This window comes from Bos taurus, chromosome 28 (genome assembly GCF_002263795.3).
Source record: "Bos taurus isolate L1 Dominette 01449 registration number 42190680 breed Hereford chromosome 28, ARS-UCD2.0, whole genome shotgun sequence".
Lineage (NCBI taxonomy): Eukaryota > Metazoa > Chordata > Mammalia > Artiodactyla > Bovidae > Bos > Bos taurus.
In genome coordinates, this window is record NC_037355.1 from 23,184,548 (window position 1) to 23,207,194 (window position 22,647).

General features: G+C 36.8%; 1 protein-coding gene across 5 annotated transcripts in view; it reads right to left on the reverse strand.

Annotated features, from left to right (window-relative positions):
- CTNNA3 (catenin alpha 3) overlaps nucleotides 1-22,647 on the reverse strand; it is a 1,905,103-nt gene that overhangs the window by 909,858 nt on the left and 972,598 nt on the right. For all 5 annotated transcript variants that reach the window (XM_005226477.5, XM_005226478.5, XM_059882614.1 and 2 more), the window contains 1 exon segment: nucleotides 3,892-3,972. In XM_005226477.5, the coding sequence (XP_005226534.1) occupies nucleotides 3,892-3,972 (81 nt within the window).

Genomic DNA, 22,647 nt, shown 5'->3' on the forward strand with positions numbered 1-22,647 from the left:
AAACTGTTTTGTTTGTTTTCACTAGAACCCTATTTTATTCGACATATCTTGTCTTTATTTTTGCATTAATGAAACAGTTATTTCTCAATATATTAATACATGAAAAAATAATCCACCTTTGGTGAAATCCAGTATCTGTTTCACTCTGCACAATTCAGTAGAAGTGGAATAGATTTGATTTAGTTTTTTTAATGAAGTAAAGAAGGTTTAAAAAAAACTTCCTTATATAGAATTTCAATATGTATGCAGAGCTCAAATAAAGGAGAAAAGAAATTAAAAGAAGAAAATTGAAATGTAAAAACGTGTAAAATACATACTAAGGAAGAAAAAATAAATATTATAATAGTAAATCAGTGTATTATGTACTAAAAGTTCTGACAATCAAAAGGCCATTATCCCTGGCCCCTGAAACAGTGGTCACAAATTTGGTCTGGGATTAGATGGACGTGGGCTGAAACCTCGGCTCTACCTTTTGCTGGGTAAACTGACTCACCTGAGGGATTGAGATAGTAATGCTATGGCATTGTTTATTTTTTTAGGGATAAAATCCAATAATGTAAGTACTAGAGTGGTTAGAGAGCTATGGAAAGCACTTGCTAAATGAGAGATGCTGTTATAACTATCATTTTAAGGATTCAAAATCCATTGTGAAGAAAAAGCCACTAAATAAGAGAAACACAAACAGAATATGGTTATTGCTTTAAAACAACTATCAATGCTATAAGCACTCCAGGAAGAAAAAAAGAGGAATTCTAGCTGATAAAAATGGCAAGGGTTTCATGGCAGAAATAGCATTTATATTAGTTTTAAACATTCTCAATCAATTAGCAGTTGTGTAGGGGATAAGCAGAGCAAGTCAGGCACCCTGTTAAACAATCCGTATTTACAAAGATGTGTATGTGTCTGTAGGTAGAGATGGAAGTGGTGGGAAGTTTGGTGATGAGTAAGTACACCATCCAGAGAAAAGGTTAATGTGCTGGTATGGTGAGGAGGAAAAACTAAGGAAGAAAGCAAAAGGAGAAGGAACATTAAGAATTATGAGAATTAAGTTGGGGCCACATTACAGAGAAGCTAAAACACAATGCCTATGACTTTTTTCTTTGTTCTCTAGTACAATAGCCAATGAAGTCACAGAGCAAGAAAAGACAAATTATTTATTTGAAACAAAAGAACAATAAGTCACATGTAAGACATTTATCTGTTACCCCAAAATGTATAATCTGCTTCTTCCCAGCTATGTCTAAGCAATCTATCTCATTCACTGCAGATGACATTGATTCTCTGAGCTAAAATGTTTCTGTATCGTCAATGGACAGGTTATGGGTAAACAAATTAATTCAGATGAATCAGCAGAGAGTTGGGCTTTATTTTTTTTTAACTAAAAACAAACAAACAAACAAAAACCCACAGATCTAGAACAAGAATATTAAATATTCTGAAGAAAAACATTGTAAGGGTAGGGGCTTTCTCCCTCCTGTGTGAAAAGTATATAGAAGATGCTTAAAACCAACTGCTTAACAAATTTTGCAAGAAGAAGAGGTGGAGATGACTCATGTTGCTTAGCTTTTATTATTGCCACAAGCATAAACATCACGATGGAAAATGAAGTTCTTTGGGAGGCAAGCAAGGATACTGAGAAAAAAATCATACAACTGCCTCAACTCACATTGAAGACCATGAATGTCTCCAAAGACAGCTCCTAACAATTCCATCTTCCTATATACACACTCCACTTTTCCCATAAGAGGATGTTTTTGCTTGTCCCTGATGACCTAGAACACAATTTGTAGTATTCTGATCAATAGAATGTGGAGGAAACAATATCCTGGTGACTTTCGAGCTCAGGCATTAAGAGGGCCTGCAACTTCCATCTTTCTTCTCTTGGATCCTTGAACCAATATGTAAGAAATCCAGACTTCCCTGCTAGAGAGAGAAGCCACATGAATGGGGACTTAGGAGATTAGACACCACACGGAGAGAGGGAAAAAGAAGAAGCACTGATGTCTCAAATACTGAGCCCTGAATCCAGAAATCATTTTAACTACCAGTACATGGCAGACTGCAAGTGAAAATGCTATAGAAATGGACCCCCTGACATTCCCACCCAGCCAACCCATGGAATCATGAAACAATAACGTGGCTGCTATTATTCGTGGTGCTTTGTTAAACAGCAATATTAACCAAAATAATAATAATAATAAGATGTGGACCTGTGAAACCACAGGAAATGTCCATAACTCTGAGACATAGCAGTTCTCTATTAGCCTACTATTACATCCTCTTACTATGAAGTATTAATAACCCCCACGCTCTTTCCCTATCTCACTGATGATGTGGGGTTGAAATCAAAGTATGATTTTGAGACACAATATAAGATTCCTGGTTAAATTTGAATTTCAGATAAACACAGCTTTTTAAAAATATATATACAATTATGTTCCCATGCAATATTTGTTTGCTGTTAATCTGAAATTCAAATTTAACTGGGCATCCTGTACTTTGATTTGCTAAATCTGGTAATCCTACACACAAAGGATTGCTTTATCTTAACTTTTTTTTTTTTTAAGAGAAATAATGATTCCAAAAGCTTTGGAGGTATAAATGTACATCAATTCTTTGTGCATAACATTGTTGAAGGCAGTCCAGAGATACCGGAATGAAAGACACAGTTGTTAATAGCTCATAGTAACAACTTTTTCAAGTTCTGGGAAGAGCAGATGGGGTAGAATCATGAAGGTAGAGAATGAAAATTACACAGCTAACCAGGAGGATAGTCGTGGGGGGTGAGAATTCCTGAGTTGGGTGTAGGTTATGGCTGTGTATTGGTTCAGTGCTCCTTCCTCAGGAAGGTTGCCTCACCATAATAGCCTGCTTTCTCATCTGCATCTTAAGACAGGTTGTGCTAAGTTCCTTTCAGCTCTTAAACATTCCATGATTTTAAGTGCTGATAGTAGAAAAAGGATTTGCATTCAGGTCAAAAAGTTGAAAAACTGGAATTTCCCCAGCCTTCAAAATTGTGCTTTTACACAGCAAATATTACCTGGTTGAGGTAATATTAACAAATATCAACAAATCCCTATTTGTTCTATTTCCAAATTGTTCAGGCCATTTTACTAAATCTTGCCCACTAAACCACAATAATATATTGTATTAAAAGCTTATGGGTGAAAAGTTTTTACCCTTCTTTTATAAGTTAATGGTGACCAAGATAAAGCTGTATGTGCAAAAGAACTCCAGTTATTAAATAGTGGAAAGGAACAGAAAGCAAAAGTCTTTAAAAATAGCTAAGTCTTCATATTTCTGGAGGAAAAAAATATAACTTGTGGCATAATACTAGACTTCTGTTATACTTAATAAATCCTTTCTAATCCTATGTTCCTGATAACCTAAGGTTAAAAGGAGCCTTAAACAGGAACTAATTTCTGAAGCATCCTGAAGACTTAGAAGGGGAAATTGGCAGGGTCTCCAAAGGACTAGCTGTTTCCTCTAAGCATTTGGATAATAAACTCAGTTTTTAATCTAATATAATCAATTTACCAACAGTCTCTAAAAATTTACTATGTACCAGGCACTTGGAGGCATTTCATTTCAACCTCATAGCCCTATCATGTATTATTAATTCCATTTTCTGGGTCTGGAGAGGCTTAGAAAGGTGAAATCTGTTCCTGAGATCTCATAACTGATGACAGCAGGGCCAGTATTTGAATGTAACCCTGCCTGATATTGTCACTTTTTCTACTTTATGTTTGCCACAAAAATGGGTGAGTTACGTAAATGTGGAAAGTATATATTCACTGTTCTTGCTCTGTGTTCTAAATTAATTTAAAAAGAAAAAAAAAAAAAAGGTTCCTTCTACTTGGTGTTTGTCTCCATATCTTTCTCTTCACTCACCTGTCTGCGAAGGTCTCTTGTCTTCTTACACATGTTTTCTATTGCCATATTGAGGGTATTACTCCTTTCCTTTTTTCCAGTCTGCAAGGGAGAAAAAAAAAATGGCATAAGCAATGGTATTGAATTACTCTTTATCACTTAGCAATCTGCTTTCTAAATTTCCTGAAAATAACAGCTTGAACATTCAAGAATAGGTCTCGAAACTGCTATGATACTGCTATGATTCATGAGTACTTCACTTAAGAGTAAGTTTGAATGGTGATTAAAGTTCACATTATTTTCTTCTTTAAGCTTCTGTAATATTTTTTATATAGGCTTGGGCTGCATTCAGTGTGGCAGTAGGCAGAGCATTATCTCCAAGAAACCATGATCTTCATTCTTAACAAGTCGACTCTTTAACTGCAAAGCATGCAATTAGCTTAAAAGCATTAGATGCCCAATTTGTCAACTTCTGTGGGAGTTTCTGAAGTCATTTTCGTGGTGTATTGTGTAAGTTATGCAGAGCCATATTGGAGTTTTGCTAAACACTAAATAAAATATGCAGTGCAAATTCATACAATTTGCAAAAGTTGACCACAAATTTAGCTGACAATATTCCAAGAACAAAGTGTTTCAAGTGAAAACTGGACGCTGTTTTTGGCTCTTTGGGATAATTTGTGTAACACCTTCTTCTCCTTTAAGCAGAACAGTTCTATTATATCCTTAACCTAAATCTTTAGGCTATTAAGCACATAGAGAGTCACCTTGGTTGGTATTTTCTACATATTACTTTTGTGGGAGACAACTGAATTGAATCTAATCATACTTTTCTAGTGATATCTTATATAAAAGAGATTGAAAAAAATCATTATGTGATTCACCTCTAGGAATATTGCTACTATTTAAAATTACAAACTGAAAGAGCTCTTGACAGGAGACCTTGAAAAGCCGGAAAGCAAGTTTAAGCAGCTGATAACTGAAGGAGTTTACATCATGGATGGTACGAAAGGGCATTGAGAGGAAGCACAGAACATTAGGCAACGTGCCATACACTGCTCCCAGTGACTGAACTCATATATGAATCCATATTTCCAAGTGGAAAGACTCCTTTATAAGAAGTTCAAGACCATCTATACTCTACCCATATCTGTGTTTTTAGTCCAATCTTCTGCCACATCGTTTTAAGTCCTATTTTTTACAGAAACAATATTTCTATACATTTCTCTCTCTTCTCCCAAGTTCTTACATATATCTTTGATTGCAGCAAGTGTCTCCCCAAATCATTTTCTATTAAAATCCTACCTGTTTCATAATGGTTTCCACTCAGAGTTACCCCCCAACACCTGTGCTCAAAAGTAAGCCCTCACCTCTCCTTGTTCTGATAAAATGTTCTGATAGCATTTTAAAAACTTCCCAAAATGCTCATTTTGTTTCTGTATAGGTCAATCACCTTTACAATAATGTTAGAATCTTGATGTTGGCAAGTGTATCTTTTTTTTTTTAATTCCTAAAAGTAACTTGTATAGAATTTATTAAATAGTATTGGCTAATTTATAAATAAACAACTTGATTCAAAACACAACATAGTTTTTTTAAGAACCTACTATAAGAGATTTTAGCATCTGCTCATCAAGGCACAACTAAAATCCTCTGTTAACCAAGGTTGCTGGTACCCATGTAAACCTCAAGTAGATTTGGTTTTGCTTAGCAGTAACATTACTGATATTTATGATTCAAAAGCACCATCATTTAAGCCCCTTCAGTACACAGAAAGTTATGGGGCATCCACAGACCAGTCTACTAAATTCCAGTAACAATGCTCAAGCACTATGATAGCCAACAACTGACCCCACACATCTCCAGATACCTCATGGGGGAAACACAGAGGATGGGTTACTAAGTCCTTTACCACATTTTATTTTTGAGAGTGAGTATGCAGTGTGTGCATGATGGAGACTGTCTCCAATGAATGAAGTGGGGAAAGGAAGAAGGGAGAAGTAGGAGAGATAAATAAAATTCTAAATGTCAGAGCAATAAGGCCACAGTGGCAATTACTTGGATTGCCACCAGTACAGTAGGCTATAAGACAGTTTCAATTTTACCTAAAGAATCTATCCCTTATCCTCTAGTTTAATGCAATGCTAGCTCTTGATTATCTCTTTCCACATCACAAAAGCAGAGACTGTCAATCAGAGGAAGGAATAGGACAGACCAAGAGACACCTCCCACCCCCAACACACACAGGCATCAGGAATAACACGAAAGATTTCTGTGGTGTTGGTCATAAAAGCTCACTAGTTTCTGTGATATGATTCATCAGAACAACTAAAAGATGTCAGATTTCTCAGAGTTAACAGCAACGACATAGAAAACTTTCATAAAGGATGACAGTGGGTGACAGCATAAGGAGATTAAATAAGGACTATAAAGATGATTTCCCAATTTCTCCTCAGAGTTTCACCTTAGTTTAAAAGGTTTAATTGGGTCAAAGACATTTTGTTCTCCAGATAATAAAAAACAGTCACTACAATTTCAAGAAATATAAAGCTTTCCTTTCTCTCATCCCTGTGTTTCCATCCCCCTCCTCCACATTTCTTCTTTCACCCCCAGCTTTTTATTTGGTCCTTGCTCTGTTTATACAGATTTATTTGGCTCAGTCAAGCTATTTTATGCCTCTTTAATCCTTTTGCATGGCATAAAAATAAATAAAGCAAGAAGAAATAGCCCCATCCTACTTAAAAGCCCTCATTCCTCCTGTTTTCAAAGCCTCAACAAATCATCAAGCAATGAGCTGGGACTGAAGGTGAATTGTGTGTGCTGAGGTAAGGGACCAAAAGGGCAGGATATTAAAACATAATCACAGCTAACAGTCAAGAGCCTGCCTATATTCCCAATGCTCAGAAGAGAAGATGCCCCTCAAAGGAAGCTTTAAGGGAACATTTAGGGTCAGCACAGTCCTACTAATGGAAAAATGTACCACTTACAGTAAAAGGCAAGAAAAACTCAGAAAACACAGCACAGATCAGCACTGTAGAGGGAAAGCAATCATGTTCTTCATTAGTAAATGCACTGCCAGGAAAGACTACCTCAAAAAGAACAGTTTTGAGTACAGACTTCATTCAATGAAACTCCATTATTTTATTACTGAATATAATAGTTTTATTATGAATATTATAACTTTGTGAATGCTATAATATGAATATTCATAATATTATGAATATTTTGACTGAGCAAAATGAATCTGGATAAACAGAACAAGGACCCAATATAAAGTTGGGGTGCAAGAGAAGAAAGGTAGGGGAGGGGAATGGAAACACAGGAAAGAGAAAAGGGAAACCTGTCCCAATATGATCTAGGCTTATAAATCTTAACTATGAGTCTTCCCGTGAATTCTACTTAAGCATTGCTCCCATACAACTACCGCAGTCAATTACACTCTCTCATATAGTTTCCTAAAGCTACCTACATATTTGGAAAACATTGCTACGTAAATAAACTCTCCTTGAATTATCTGAGTTTGAGTATTTCATCTGTATCCTGTTTGTGACTCTGGCTAGGGAGACCTTTTAACACTGGATTGTTCAATATGATAGCTAACAATCATATGTGGCTATTCAAATTAAATAGTATTAAAAATTCGATTCCTCTATTTAAAATGAACAATAGCCACATGTGTCTAGTGGCTTCTGTACTGTACAGCACAGATACCTATCTCTTATCTCAGAAAACTGTATTCAACAGCAGTGCTCCAAAATATACTTTTGTTTTTTCAAGTGTATAATGAGTTCCTACTTTTTCACAATCACCTTTTATTTGAGAATAAAATAATGAGCAAGAAATAAACAAGCAAACAAACCCAACTCTCAAGGTGTATAGCAAAGAAACTAGAGATCTAATTCTGTCCTCTTCTTTGTTCCAAAAATCTTCCCTCTACTCCCATTTCTCATGGAATTAAGAACAAACTTTTGATCACAGTGTTCAAAGTCCCACAGGATCTACTCCCATATTTACTCATCGAACATCAATAAGATACATTAATGAATCTTTTATTTTCTAGACAATACACAATCACAGCTTGGGAACTAAGAGCAGGTGAGTTACAGATAGAACTTTATTTCAAATATACCAGTCTGGCTGGAATTTGAAGAATGTACTGATATTTGAGGAGATTAAGAATAGAGACACATCAAATAATTAGATAATTGCTGCAACAGTCCACAGAAGAGAAGAAAAGGGTGAAAATTAAAGCAGCGGCTGTCATGAAACTGAGCACAACCCTGTGGGTACTGGGCATGGAAGCCTTCTATGTCCTCCATTTCTCATTTGTAGGAAACAGACTTACACTTCCATGAGTTCCAAACAGCAGATTCAAACAGATGCTAATCAAGGAAGGGAGGAGATACATAGACAAGGGAGGAGCAGACAAGAAACAGTCAGTCAGTTCAGTTCAATCACTCAGCATAGTCCGACTCTTTTGACCCCATGGATTGTAGAATGCCAGGCTTCCCTGTCCATCACCATCTCCCAGACCTTGCTCAAACTCATGTTCATCGAGTCGGTGATGCAATCCAACCATCTCATCCTCTGTCATCCCACCTTCAATCTTTCCAGCAGCAGGGTCTTTTCCAATGAGTTGGTTCTTCTCATCAGGTGGCCGAAGTATTAGAGTTTCAGCTTCAGCATCAGTCCTTCCAATGAATATTCAGGGTTGATTTCCTTTAGGATGGACTCGTTGGATCTCCTTGCAGTCCAAGGGACTCTCAAGAGTCTTCTCCAACACCACAGTTCAAAAGCATCAATAATTCAGTGATCAGCTTTCTTTATAGTCCAATTCTCACATTCATACATGACTACTGGAAAAACATAGCTTTGACTAGATGGCCCTTTGTCATCAAAATAATGTCTCTGCTTTTTAATATGCTATCTAGGTTTGTCATAGCTTTTCTTCCAAGGAGCAAGAGTCTTTTAATTTCATGGCTACAGTCACCATCTGCAGTGATTTTGGAGCCCAAGAAAATAAAGGCTGTCACTGTTTCCATTGTTTCCCCATCTATTTGCCAGGAAGTAATGGACCAGATGCCATGATCTTAGTTTTGTGAATGTTGAGTTTTTAGCCAGCTTTTTCACTTTCTTCTTTCACTTTCATCAAGGGGCTGTTTAGTTCCTCTTCACTTTCTGCCATAAGGGTGGTGTCATCTGCATATCTGAAGTTATTGATATTTCTCCCAGAAATCTTGATTTCAGCTTGTGCTTTCATCCAGGCTTGCATTTCACATGATGTACTCTGTATATAAGTTAAATACGCAGGGTGACAATATACAGCCTTGACGTACTCTTTTCCAATTTGGAAACAGTCTGCTTTTCCATGTTTGGTTCTAACTGTTGCTTCTTGACCTGCATACAGATTTCTCAGGAGGCAGGTCAGGTGGTCTGGTATTCCCATTTCTTGAAGAATATTCCAGTTTGTTGTCATCTACAGTCAGAAGCTTTGGCATAATCAATGAAGCAGAAGTAGATGCTTTTCTTAAGTTCTGTTGCTTTTTATATGATCCAACATATATTGGCAATTTTATCTATGGCTCCTCTGCCTTTTCTAAATCCAGCTTGAACACCTGGAAGTTCACAGTTCAGGTACTGTTGAAGCCTGGCTTGAAGAATTTTGAGCATTACTTGTTAGCCTGTGAGATGAATGCAATTGTGCAGTAGTTTGAACATTCTTTGGCATTGCCTTTCTTTGAGATTGAAATGAAGCTGACCTTTTCCAGCCCTTGGCCACTGCTGAGTTTTCCAAATGTGCTGGCATATTGAGTGCAGCACTTTCATAGCATCATCTTTTAGGATTTGAAATAGTTCAACTGGATTTCCATCACTTCCACTAGCTTTGTTCATAGTGATGCTTCCTAAGGCCCACTTGACTTCACATTCCAGGATGTCTGGCTCTAGGTCAGTGATCACACCATCATGGTCATGATTATCTAGGTCATGAAGATCTTTTTTCTAAAGTTCTTCTGTGTATTCTTGCCACCTCTTCTTAATATCTTCTGCTTCTGTTAGGTCCATACCATTTCTGTCCTTTATTGTGCCCATCTTTGCATGAAATGTTCCCTTTGTATCTCTAATTTTCTTGAAGAGATCTCTCATCTTTCCCACAAGAAACAATAGTGCAGTCCTGGGGCAGGGTCCTGGTTCCTCCTCAAGGGATAAACATAATAGTATCTTTCAGGTCTGCAGAACTAAAACCCCCACCAAAGGAAAGATGTTCCAAGAGAATGTCACAGTTTGATAAGCTTAAGAAACTCATCAGGAGACCGCCTGACGCCACGTTAGAGTGCAAGCCCTGCCCACACACTGACCCTCATCAGCAACTCTACCCTTGAACCATTGCTATAAAAGAAAGAAAAGAAAGAAAGTGAAGTTGTTCAGTTGTGTCCGACTCTTTGAGACCCTGTGGACTGTAACCTACCAGGCTCCTCCATCCATGGGATTCTCCAGGCAAGAATACTGGAGTGGGTTGCCATTTTAACACTTCACCAAATCCTTCAAGGTTGGGACACAATTTTGAGAGGCATGATCCTCTTGTGTTCCCCTCTGCCTGGCAAAGCAATAAAGATATTCTTTTCTATGTTACTCAAAACTCTGCTTCCAAGATTCAGTTCAGCACCAGTGCTCAAAGGCTGAGTTTTCAGTGCCAGTCAGGAAGAAGAAAATAGCCTTACGGACTCTGAATGAGTAACTTGGGCAGGATGATGCAGGCAGATGCTGGAGAGTAAAGAAAAGGAAACAGTATTTCTCACTAGACTGTACAGTCCTTGAGGGAGAGAAACTCTGTACATGTAATTGTCCCTCATATTACCTAGCACAGTGGTTGCACATAGTAAGATCTCAGAGGTTAGTTTTTGAATAAATAGAGGAAAGATAGACTGATCCTTGGCAAATCCCATAATATTTCTAGACCTTAATTTCCACACCCATCAAATGAAGATTTGCCCCAAATTGTTCCCATATTCCAACTTTAAAATTCCATAAAAGGGCCATGTTATCTTTAAAAATTAAAGAATATGCTACTGTTTTGTACAATTTCTTGCATAGACAGTTGTTTAAAATGTGTTGGAAAAATGTTTGCACAGTATAAATCTGTAGTGGTACAAATAAAAGAAGACATTTGAAATAGGAAGACCATGATGCTGACCTCACAAATACTAGGAAGTCTCAAATATTAAGGGATGAGGTTAAATGCAAATGAAAAGTTATCTATCTAACTCATAGTCAAAAGAAAATTTTATTTGTGCAGACAGAAAACCTATACAGAGTTTAAAAACCAAGAAAAATTTGTTGTTATTATTTTGTTATATTTTCTATTTGCTTTTAAATGTATGCCATTTTATTCAACCTTTTAAAATGACACATTTCCCTTTAAATGGGAAATCTTTATTTCATGGTAAAGATGAATTTTGATGCCTTTAAATTAGTTCCTCTCTACAGAAATAGCTTTAAAATATTTTATGCTTAACACATAGCAGAGGCACAGATTCTAGTTCACATTTTGGGGGCATGAAAGACATACAAATAAATAAACATAAAACCTGAATTATCTTCTAGATTGCCAGTGTACTGAATGGCATGGCAGAAAAACATCCTAAAATGGTATCCTAAAAAATCCTTCTGAAGCAAGGTTTGTGCTATGAAAATGACATTAGAACAAACAAAAAATTAACTCTCAGACTTGAAATGAGGTTTTTAAAAATAACTTTATAAGAACAGAATGACTTAGCTATCAAGGGAAACAGTCTGAAGATTGTAAGTGTCTTGAACTTTCATAGTGTTTGGGAAAGTAGGATGCCACCCCAGGTAGCTGCCTGCTGGGGTGGAACAGGGAGGCAGTGAGGGGGAACCAACTATGTCAAATATCTGCCACAGCTAAGGATTTTACACGCATCTTCTCAGATGCCGTTCACAGTCATTCTTCACACATTTGCACATGAAGATACTGACACTCAGTAAGTTTAAATACTTACACCACCAGGAGGAAACATAGTGCATGTTAGGATCAAATTGACCTGAGTCTAACCTCAGACTTTCTCTACCACATTTGAATGAGCAGTAACTTAAACCCAAATTAATATTTTATATAAATTTATACCTTAAAAATAATTAGAGGAGTAGTGTAGAAGTTTATAGAGTCGGTTATAATTGTTTGAATCTGTGCTCCATCTCTTGATGGCTATGTGTCCTTGGACAAATTAATCTCTCAAAGTTTTAGTTTTCTTACCAATTAAAGATAATATAGAATATTTTTTCATAGATAAATTAAGATAATATAGCAATTATATCATAGGGTTATCGTAAGGAATAAAGAGATGAAGGTTGTACAAGTTATGGCAAGTAGTAAGGGCTCAAGGCATGTTAGCAGTTATTACTGTATTTATCAAGAGTGTCATCATTGTTAAAACACTTGCATTTCCCTATGCTTTCCAAACACTTGGAATACCCTCGTCAGTTCTCATTCAACAGGAAAATTCTTAATTCATAACTCAAACTCAGTCCAAGCACCTCAATCATCTCTTCTGATTGTCCTCAATCAAAACCATGCAATTAAAAAAAAAGACATAAAAATCAAAACCCCTCTCATCTGTATTTCTATTAGGATCTGTGAAACTCTTTGTCATCTTTTATTTACGCTCTAACTCAACTTTTAAACTGCCAAGTCTGAAATTTTAGTACCAACTTCAGTGTTAGGCACTCAGTTAATGTCTGTGTGTGAAACAGATGGAAAAACAGTTAACCACACTTTTATTAATAGTAAATAATTAAATATTAAATAAATAGTAAATAATTAAATTATTGATAAAAATTATTATTCTTAAAAAACTAATAATCATCCTGTTAGCTGTCAAATATTTTATTCAGTGTTTTTATTCAAAGACCATTATCATTATTCCTTACAAGAAGGTACAACATAAATTTGGTATGGGGATGAAACTAATACAAGGATCAGAAAATGAGAGTTTTGATATAAGCAGTCTGGGTGACCTTAACTAAGTTGAATCACCTCTCTTGTCCTTATTCTTTGAATCTGTGAAAGGAGGCCATTGCACTAAATGACCTCTAGAGTCCCTCCCAGCTCTTGGAACAGGTGGTGCTGGAGTTTCTGTTGAAATTTACTCAAGTAAATCAAGTACTAAGAATGGGACACCGTAGCCTGATGCGTGTGTTCTCAGACCAGAGATGCCTATGTCAGATCCCATGAATTCAACAGATATGGCCCAAGCATGAAAGAAATATCTGTGCATTTGCACGACAATAGCATGCAAATTATTTACTGGTGATGTTTCTCACCTCCATTGAACCTCAGAGACAGATATAAACTGTGGCCTTCTCCTTTAATGATGCTGCCATGGAAAATCAGTCACACGCATGTGCCAGTGCGGATGCAAAGATCCAATCCAGTGACCAACAGGTAACTTTGAAAGTGACTGGAAGAGTCAAGAGTAACCTGACATTTTTATTTTCTAAAATCACTCAGCCTTTCACTCACCATTCTCCCTTCAAGCATTTAATGATAATTTGTCTCAGTCCCTGCCTCCCATTTTTCCTCTTTTGCTGCTAGAGTTTCTTGTCATCCACTCAAGCCCAGCAAACTCTTGAACTGACACTGTTCTAAATAAGAAGAAATTGAAAAGGTGGAGTTTATTAATTTCAGTGATTCAGCATTAACCTAAACTTGCTGTGACCCCTGCTTTAATGGATTTCAGATCTTGCCAGCTCCTAGGCCAGTGACTATTCCTATAAATCATGCTGTGGTTACTATTAAATAAAAGGAGTATGTTCAAAATTGAAAGTTTTACTTAAGTTCAGAGTGGAATCCTAGGATATTGTGCTCAGTAATGGGCCCTAATGTGTGTCTCAGGGTCATGCAGTGAAAATACAAAATAGAGATAATCAAGGTATTTAACCATAAGAACTGTCTATACCGAGAGTATTTCCATCTTTCATGTTTACAATTTTGTCACTTATTTTAAAAATGGCTTTATTTAATGCTAACATAACATTTTTATTTGACATAGCAAAATAATAGAAAACCTTCTGTCAGTCTCAGAGGTTGTGTGTCTGTGTGTGTTTGTGCATGCACACGCGTGTGTCTTGTTTCTGTTTAAATAAATATAGAGCTTTGGGAATGACTGGTTTAAACCAATGAAATAAGAAATGCGCCTAATCTCACAATCAAAATCAACTAAATTAGTTAACTGTGCTATTGACAAACAGATTAAAACAAATTCTTTGCCTTTGAAATTCAACTTATTTTCTCAGCTTGTTCAGGATATTTTATATCAATTTCATTACATTTAAAACACCATTTATGTAAAGCCACTATTAAAAGTTGGTATAATGGTGGAATCAGATATTCTTTATTTTTTTTTTTTTTAAGTGGAGTGCAGTTTATTACACCGGTGGGCCCAAGGCAGAGTGTCCTCCTAGCCAAGGATTCCAACCAGTTTTTGTGAAAATCTTATATATACCCTAAGTGTATGTGCCCAAACCCACCTCCCCAAATTCCCTGAAACTAGTCTGAACAAAGGAAAAGAAAGATGCAATCAAAGTTAACCTGTGATCCATATGCCTTAAGCCTCGGTAGTTAACAGTGGACAATTATCAATAGGCCTGTGGTCATACCCCAATAAGCATAATAGGATTTATGATTCTATTCGGTTACAGAGATAGTTAGGGTATTCTTTTAGGCAACGGAGAGTCTAGGAACGAGCCCTGGGGCTCTTCCATCAGGGGTCTGTTTTTCCAGTTGGTATATCTTTTCCATAGAAACTGGGCATATAGTTCAAAGTCCACAGTCCCGCCCGAGATGGAGTCCTGCTTTCAAGACAGAGCCTGTTCTGTCTGTTTCCTCCTTCAATGGTATAGAATCTTGCATAATTCCTGAGGCAACGCCTAAAAGGAACAGGTTGTGTAGGTGATTATTTTTAGTTTGAGTGTATTTATTCCTGCAATGGTTGAATGAATGCAATAAATAATGGTAATAGATATATTCAATACTCTGACCTTATTTACATATGGGTAAGAGTCCTTATGTTTATTTTTTTAATTAATGTATTTATTTTAATTGGAGGCTAATTACAATATTGTAGTGGTTTTTTCATACATTAACATGAATCAGCCATGGGTGTACATCCTGAATCCCCCTCTGACCTCCCTCCTCACCCCATCCCTCTGAGTCATCCCAGTGCACCAGCCCTGAGTACCCTGTCTCATGCATCAAACCTGGACTGGCAATCTATTTCACATATGAAAAATATATATGTTTCAATGCTATTCTCTCAAATCATTCCACCCTCACCTTCTCCCATAGGGTTCAAAGTCTATTCTTTACATCTGTGCTTCTTTTGCTGTCTCACATAAAGGATCATTGTTACTATCTTTCTAACTTACACATATATGTATTAATAAACTGTATCGGTGTTTTTCTTTCTGACTTATGTCACTCTGTATAATAGGCCCCAATTTCATCCATCTCATTAGAACTGATTCAAATGCCCTCTTTTTAATAGCTGAGTAATATTCCATTACTCACCATTAGTCAGATGGTGACTGCAACCATGAAATTAAAAGACACTTACTCCTTGGAATAAAAGTTATGACTAACCTAGATAGCATATTGAAAAGCAGAGACATTACTTTGCCAACAAAGGTCTGCCTAGTCAAGGCTATGGTTTTTCCAGTGGTCATGTATGGATATGAGAGTTGGACTGTGAAGAAAGCTTAGCATGGAAGAATTGATGCCTTTGAACTGTGGTGTTGGAGAAGACTCTTGAGAGTCCCTTGGACTGCAAGGATATCCAACCAGTCCATTCTGAAGGAGATCAGCCCTGGGATTTCTTTGGAAGGAATGATGCTAAAGCTGAAACTCCAGTACTTTGGCCACTCATGCGAAGAGTTGACTCAATGGAAAAGACTCTGATGCTGGGAGGGATTGGGGGCAGGAGGAGAAGGAGACGACAGAGGATGAGATGGCTGGATGGCATCACTGACTTGATGGACGTGAGTCTGAGTGAACTCCGGGGGTTGGTGAGGGACAGGAAGGCCTGGCATTCTGCGATTCATGGGGTCACAGAGTCAGACACGACTGAGCAACTGAACTGAACTGAATATTCCATTGTGTATGTGTACCACAACTTGCTTATCCATTGGTCTGTCAATGACATTTAGGTTGCTTTCATGTCCTGGCTATTGTAAACAGTGCTGTGATGAACATTGGGGTACATGCATCCCTTTCAATTCTGGTTTCCTTGGTGTGTATATGCAGCAGTGGGATTACATTCCCACCAACAGTGTAAGAGGGTTCCCTTTTCTCCACACCCTCTCCAGCATTTATTTTTTGTAGACTTGTTGATAGCAGCCATTCTGACTGGCATGAGATGGTACCTCATTGTTGTTTTGATTTGCATTTCTCTGATAATGAGTGATGTTGAGCACCTTTTCATGTGTTTGTTAGTCATCTGTATGTTTTCTTTGGAGAAATGTCTGTTTAGTTATTTGGCCCACTTTTTGATTGGGTCATTTATTTTTCTGGAATTGAGCTGTAGGAGTTGCTTGTATACTTTTGAGATTAAATCTTTGTCAGTTGCTTTGTTTGCTATTATTTTCTCCCATTCTGAAGGCTGTCTTTTCACCTTGCTTATAGTTTCCTTCATTGTGCAAAAGCATTAAGTTTAATTCAGTCCCATTTGTTTATTTTTGCTTTTATTTCCAATATTCTGGGAGGTGGGTCATAGAGGATCCTGCTGTGATGTATGTCGGAGAGTGTTTTGCCTATGTTTCCCTCTAGGAATTTTATAGTTTCTGGTCTTATGTTTAGATCTTTAATCCATTTTGAGTTTATTTTTGTGTATGGTGTTAGAAAGTGTTCTAGTTTCATTCTTTTACAAGTGGTTGACCAGTTTTCCCAGCACCACTTGTTAAAGAGTTTATCTGTTCTCCATTGTATACTCTTGCCTCCTTTGTCAAAGATAAGGTGTCCATAGGTGCGTGGATTCATCTCTGGGCTTTCTATTTTGTTCCACTGATCTATATTTCTGTCTTTGGGCCAGTATCATACTGTCTTCATGACTGTGGCTTTGTAGTAGAGCCTGAAGTCAGGCAGGTTGATTCCTCCAGTTCCATTCTTCTTTCTCAAGATTGCTTTGGCTATTCCAGGTTTTTTGTATTTCCATACAATTGTGAAATTATTTGTTCTAGCTCTGTGAAAAATATCATTGGTAGCTTGATAGGGATTGCATTGAATCTATAGATTGCTTTGGGTATTATATTCATTTTCACTATATTGATTCTTCCAATCCATGAACATAGTCTATTTCTCCATCTATTGTGTCATCTTTGATTTCTTGCATCAGTGTTTTATAGTTTTCTATATATAGGTCTTTTGTTTCTTTAGGTATATTTATTCCCAAGTATTTTATTCTTTTCATTGAAGTGGTGAATGGAATTGTTTCCTTAATTTCTCTTTCTGTTTTCTCATTGTTAGTGTATAGAAATGCAAGGGATTTCTGTATGTTAATTTTTTATCCTGCAAATTTACTGTATTCATTGATTAGCTCTAGTAATTTTCTGGTGGAGTCTTTAGGGTTTTCTATGTAGAGGATCATGTCATCTGCAAACAGTGAGAGTTTTACTTCTTTTCCAATCTGGATTCCTTTTATTTCTTTTTCTTCTTTGACTGCTGTAGCTAAAACTTCCAAAACTATGTTGAATAGTAGTGGTGAGAGTGGGCACCCTTGTCTTATTCCTGACTTTAGGGGAAATGCTTTCAATTTTTCGCCATTGAGGACAATATTTGCTGTGGGTTTATCATATATGGCTTTTATTACATTGAAGTATGTTCCTTCTATGCCTGCTTTCTGGAGGGTTTTTATCATAAATGGATGGTGAATTTTTCAAAGACTTTCTCTACATCTATTGAGATAATCATATGGTTTTTATCTTTCAATTTGTTAATGTGGTGTATCACATTGATTGGTTTGCAAATGTTAAAGAGTCAGACATCATTTAAATCTTAGTTCCAAGATACAAACAAAGTGACCACATACCTATGTAATGTCATAGCTATGACCACATAACTAAGCTAAGATTTAATATCATCATCTATAGAATAAGGATGACAATACATGCTTTAGAGATTGTTGAGGATTAAATGAGATGATATACATAAAACATGTAGGATAGTAACTGTTTTATAACTTACATTTAATAAAGTATATTTATTATTGGCAATAAAAATAACTATTAGATCACTGAGGGTAGAGACCGTAAACTGTTTTATTTATGGCTATATTTCTAGTGCTTCTAGTGCTTGGCCATAATAGATACTCAGTATTTGCTGATTTGAATGATAAAAAAATTCATTGAATTGATGAATGAATTAACATATGAAACATGACAGAGATCTGAGGAAATTTTTCCTATTTTCATCAAGAGGATTGTAAAGATCTTGTTACACGGGACATGGACCCCTTGAAAATAATATTGCATTGGCCAAAAAGTTTGTTCAAGTTTTTCTTTTTTTTTCAAACTACAGAATTTTTTTTCAAATTACAGAAAAGCCCAAGCCAAAGATTCTTTTGGCCAACCCAATAGAATCTGCAGTTGATATAGACAAAACATAGATATCTAGGCCAAAGTTTACAAATCTTCTAATTTCAGTTAATGGTTAAAATATGTACTATTTTCTTTATTGAGATTTCAGTTTCCAAAATCCCTTTATTGAGTCATTGTCAGAGAATGATAACATATTTCAGAAAGACATCTGACTTATTCTAGAAATCCTTTTGACTCTGTGATGCCTGACCCAGCTTTAGCAGCTGTTATCCATAAAGAAAACAAGCATGATGTTAAAATAAGAGTGGCTCTAAGAAAGTAGAAGTAGTATTTTGTATTATCAATTATACTTTGAGTTCTTATGGCAAGGACTTTTTTATGATATTGAAGAACAATACCAGAGTATAATAAGAAGTGATAAGTCATTACACACACAGATCAAATAAATTATTTTCCATCTTTTGAATAGAATCCTGTTCTCTAGCAATTTTTCTATTTCTACAATGCTTTAGGAGGTAGAGTATTCGAACCATACTGATCTCATTAAAATTTTATCATGTCATTGCTCCAGTCTCTTAAGTCTAATTTCCACTTCTTTTGTTTCCTAGGTCAGGCTTTTATAGTTTAATTATGCTCAATATGTCAAACTTTGGCCAACTGTAAGCTTTACAAAGTTTGAATTATAGTCTAAGTTTTTCCATTGCACATACATGCAAAAATCCAGATCATCTAGATTTCTACCATATTGATTATTGTTTTAACTTTCACCATCAATTACAATCTGTGTCTTGCAGACATTTATTTTTAACACTGTTTAAGAATTAGATTTATTTTTTATGGATTAGAATAATTTCTATCATTTTTGTCTTCAACTAGTACTTTCAGGGTTCATAATTCAAAGAGTTTCTGACTCTGAAGCATGGAGGAAAGTTAAAGAAAGGTTCCACTTTGAAGAAACTTGGCATATAAAATTGTTTTTCTTCAAAATTAATTTTGGCAGGTAATAATTTTCCTTACAATTAATTTTTTCTTATAAATAAAAGATAATAAGCATTTCTCTTTCATAGCAAATCCACTTAATCTATTGAAAATATTACCTGTGAAACTTGATTTGTGCATACATCTTTAACAGGAAAAAGTCTCATAAACAAGATCTAATTTATGTGCCATCAGAATAAGTACTGAGCTATGTGGAGTAATTTGAAAGGATATAAGTCCTGGGTGTTCTTTGGAAGGAATGATGCTAAAGCTGAAACTCCAGTACTTTGGCCAACTCATGCGAAGAGTTGACTCATTGGAAAAGACTCTGATGCTGGGAGGGATTGGGGGCAGGAGGAGAAAGGGCATCACCAACTCGATGGACGTGAGTTTGAGTGATCTCCGGGAGTTGGTGATGGACAGGGAGGTCTGGCGTGCTGCAATTCATGGGGTTGCAAAGAGTCAGACACGACTGAGCGACTGAACTGAACTGAATATGTCTTGCTTGAAAATATTCTCTTTCCCATGCGCCCATTCCCAGACCTTACGCAGTATATGAAATTTTTCTATTCCTTTATATTACGTTTAAAATATAAAGAAGGCATTTCATACTGATATGCCAAACCAAGAAAATGATTTTAAAAAGAAACAGTCTCAGATATATAATGAAGATATAAAAGTTGAGATGTGTAGAGACTGCAGAATATTTTTAGGAGAGAATTTATATGGACAAAGCTAGTCTAGATTCCCAAGCTCCCCCTATTATCCTCACTCACACAAGTCGAAAAGGACTGTTTAGAAAGCATGATATGAGTCTCTGGCAGCTGAGATTCAATGGGCAAGCATAAACTCTCTCTTGAAAAATCTACCTGCTAAGAGGCGGCTGGCTGTTTCCTGATGATTGACAGAAAAGATGACTGAATTCTAATATTTGAACATTGTCTGTGGTCCAGATATAAGTGTCTTACAAAGGAAAAAAGGTCTGGGGTCATCTTGGTTTTTGTTTAAGATCATTTCCTCCACTGGTAAATAGAGCTAAGTTGAGAGGAGTTATATAAACTGCTAGATTTGAGAATAAGCAGTCAGCTGAAGGAGAAGAATCATTCACATCAAATGAATTGAAGGTGAAATGGGAACTTTCAAGGGACTCATGAAATCACTGGTGCCAGATTCTTTTTTTTTTTTTTCCATTTGCCCCTCCTGACCCACTCACTACCCTATTTCATCACACTGTCTAAACTCACAGTTCAGATTACACAAAGACGCTCCTTTGTTCCCTGACGTCAGGTGAGTTTGGCCAATAGGAGTAACAGAAAGGTGGGAGGAGAATAAGGTTGGGGTATTTATTTTCTGGTTGCTATTCTGAGGGGATGCTATAAGCTGACTGTGTCCCTCTCCTGAAGACACAGCTCCTATCAGGCAGCTTCTTCACACACAAGGTGAGGAAGACACGCACAGCCCTGTCTCCAGTGAGTTTTGCTCCATCTCCCTGCCTTCTCGCCCCTCCCTAGCAGAAGCTGAATTCTCAGGGAAGTGCTGAAGAGCCCTCAGTTTAGGGAAGAAGGAATAGGAAGCCCTTCTATGACCAGGTCCACTCCCTTGTCTTGTTTTGTCAGCTGTTTCTCCTAAAAGGGGTGAAGGGAAAGTGAAAAGCCACAGCAACAGCACAAAAGTAGGTAGGTATTGGTGGCAAAAGATATTCTCAGTCTAATCAGCAAGATTTAAAATGAAATGAAATAGCATTTGACCTATGGCATGTGTAAGAGATACTTGTGCTCCCGTCTCCTTTCAAAAATGCAACCGAGTGAGCCGTCCTTAAGTGAGTGATTCTTCTGCAGACAATTAAGGCACAAGAGATTTCAAGGTCTTTCAGTAAGCTTTAATTAATGCTATCAAACAGAGCCTAGGAAACACCCACATATTTTAAAGGCAAAACTAAATACAGTATATTCAAAAACAAGACTATAAAATAACCATTTCAAACGTGCTTATGAATCTGAAGCAGTTACTGCCATTTTACGGTCTCTTCAGGAGATGTTTACATCACTACTTATTTCAAGTTTGCAAAGCAAAACTAAGTAACACCTTTGCTTCATTATTTAGCCCTGAACAAAACTCAGTATTTTTAACTTAATAAATGACATCTTCTATTTTGGTTTGGAGGGGTTCAGAGTCTTAAATGTTAGGTTTTTGTTTAATGATCACTGCCCTCTTCCCAAGGGCCAAATTTCCCCCTCACTGAGACTGTGCAAACTGGCCTCACCAGTGGTAGAGATGGACATCTGGGGAGTCATAAACCAAGCCTCTCTGAGCTGGGGTGATTTGGACGCGGTGCTGTATATCAGTTCCAGATGTCAGGCAAGATTGATAAAGCAACGCAAAGCTCCCGATGAAGCACAGTTGAGTTGCAGGAGATTGCCGTGATGATAAGTGCCAGAACAAACCATAAATTCTGGACGCAGAATTAGGAATGGCCTGTAAACAGCAAATAATGGGTGTCTAAATTGAAAATGAAACTATCTGTTGCCTGTAATATTTCTTGCACTCTGGCTTAGGAAGCTGGGCATGTTAGAGATAGGCATGATCCTTTTCAGTGTCTGCCGTTAGAAAGCCGAGGATATTAACTCCTCTTTCCATCAACCTCAGGAAACAGAATGAAATGAACGAGCTAGAAATCATGGGTATAAAATACAGATTTAACACTATGCAGCAAGAACGTTACAGGTTAACAAAACTGAGAAACACGAATATTGCATTTAAAGAACCACCATAGCAAACACTAAAGGAAAGAGCTCAAATAATTTACCTGAATCTCTCTCTCTCTCTCTCTCTCTCTCTCACACACACACACACACACACACACACATGTATATGTATATATATGTGTATGAATACCAGGGCTTCTCTTGTGGCTCAGACGGTAAAACGTCTGCCTACACTGCGGGAGACCCAGGTTCGAGCCCTGGGTCGGGAAGATCCTCTGGAGAAGGAAATGGCAACCCACTCCAGTACTCTTGCCTAGAAAATCCCATGGACAGAGGAGCCCGGTAGGCTTCAGTGTATGAATACATATATAAATGAAATTACTTTCCTGCACCTGATAGTAAGGAGATGTCAGTCAATTTAGTGCAAATCTTGATTACACAACAATTTTAAAGATGCAGAAGATAGAGGATCCAAGATAACTCCAGATACATA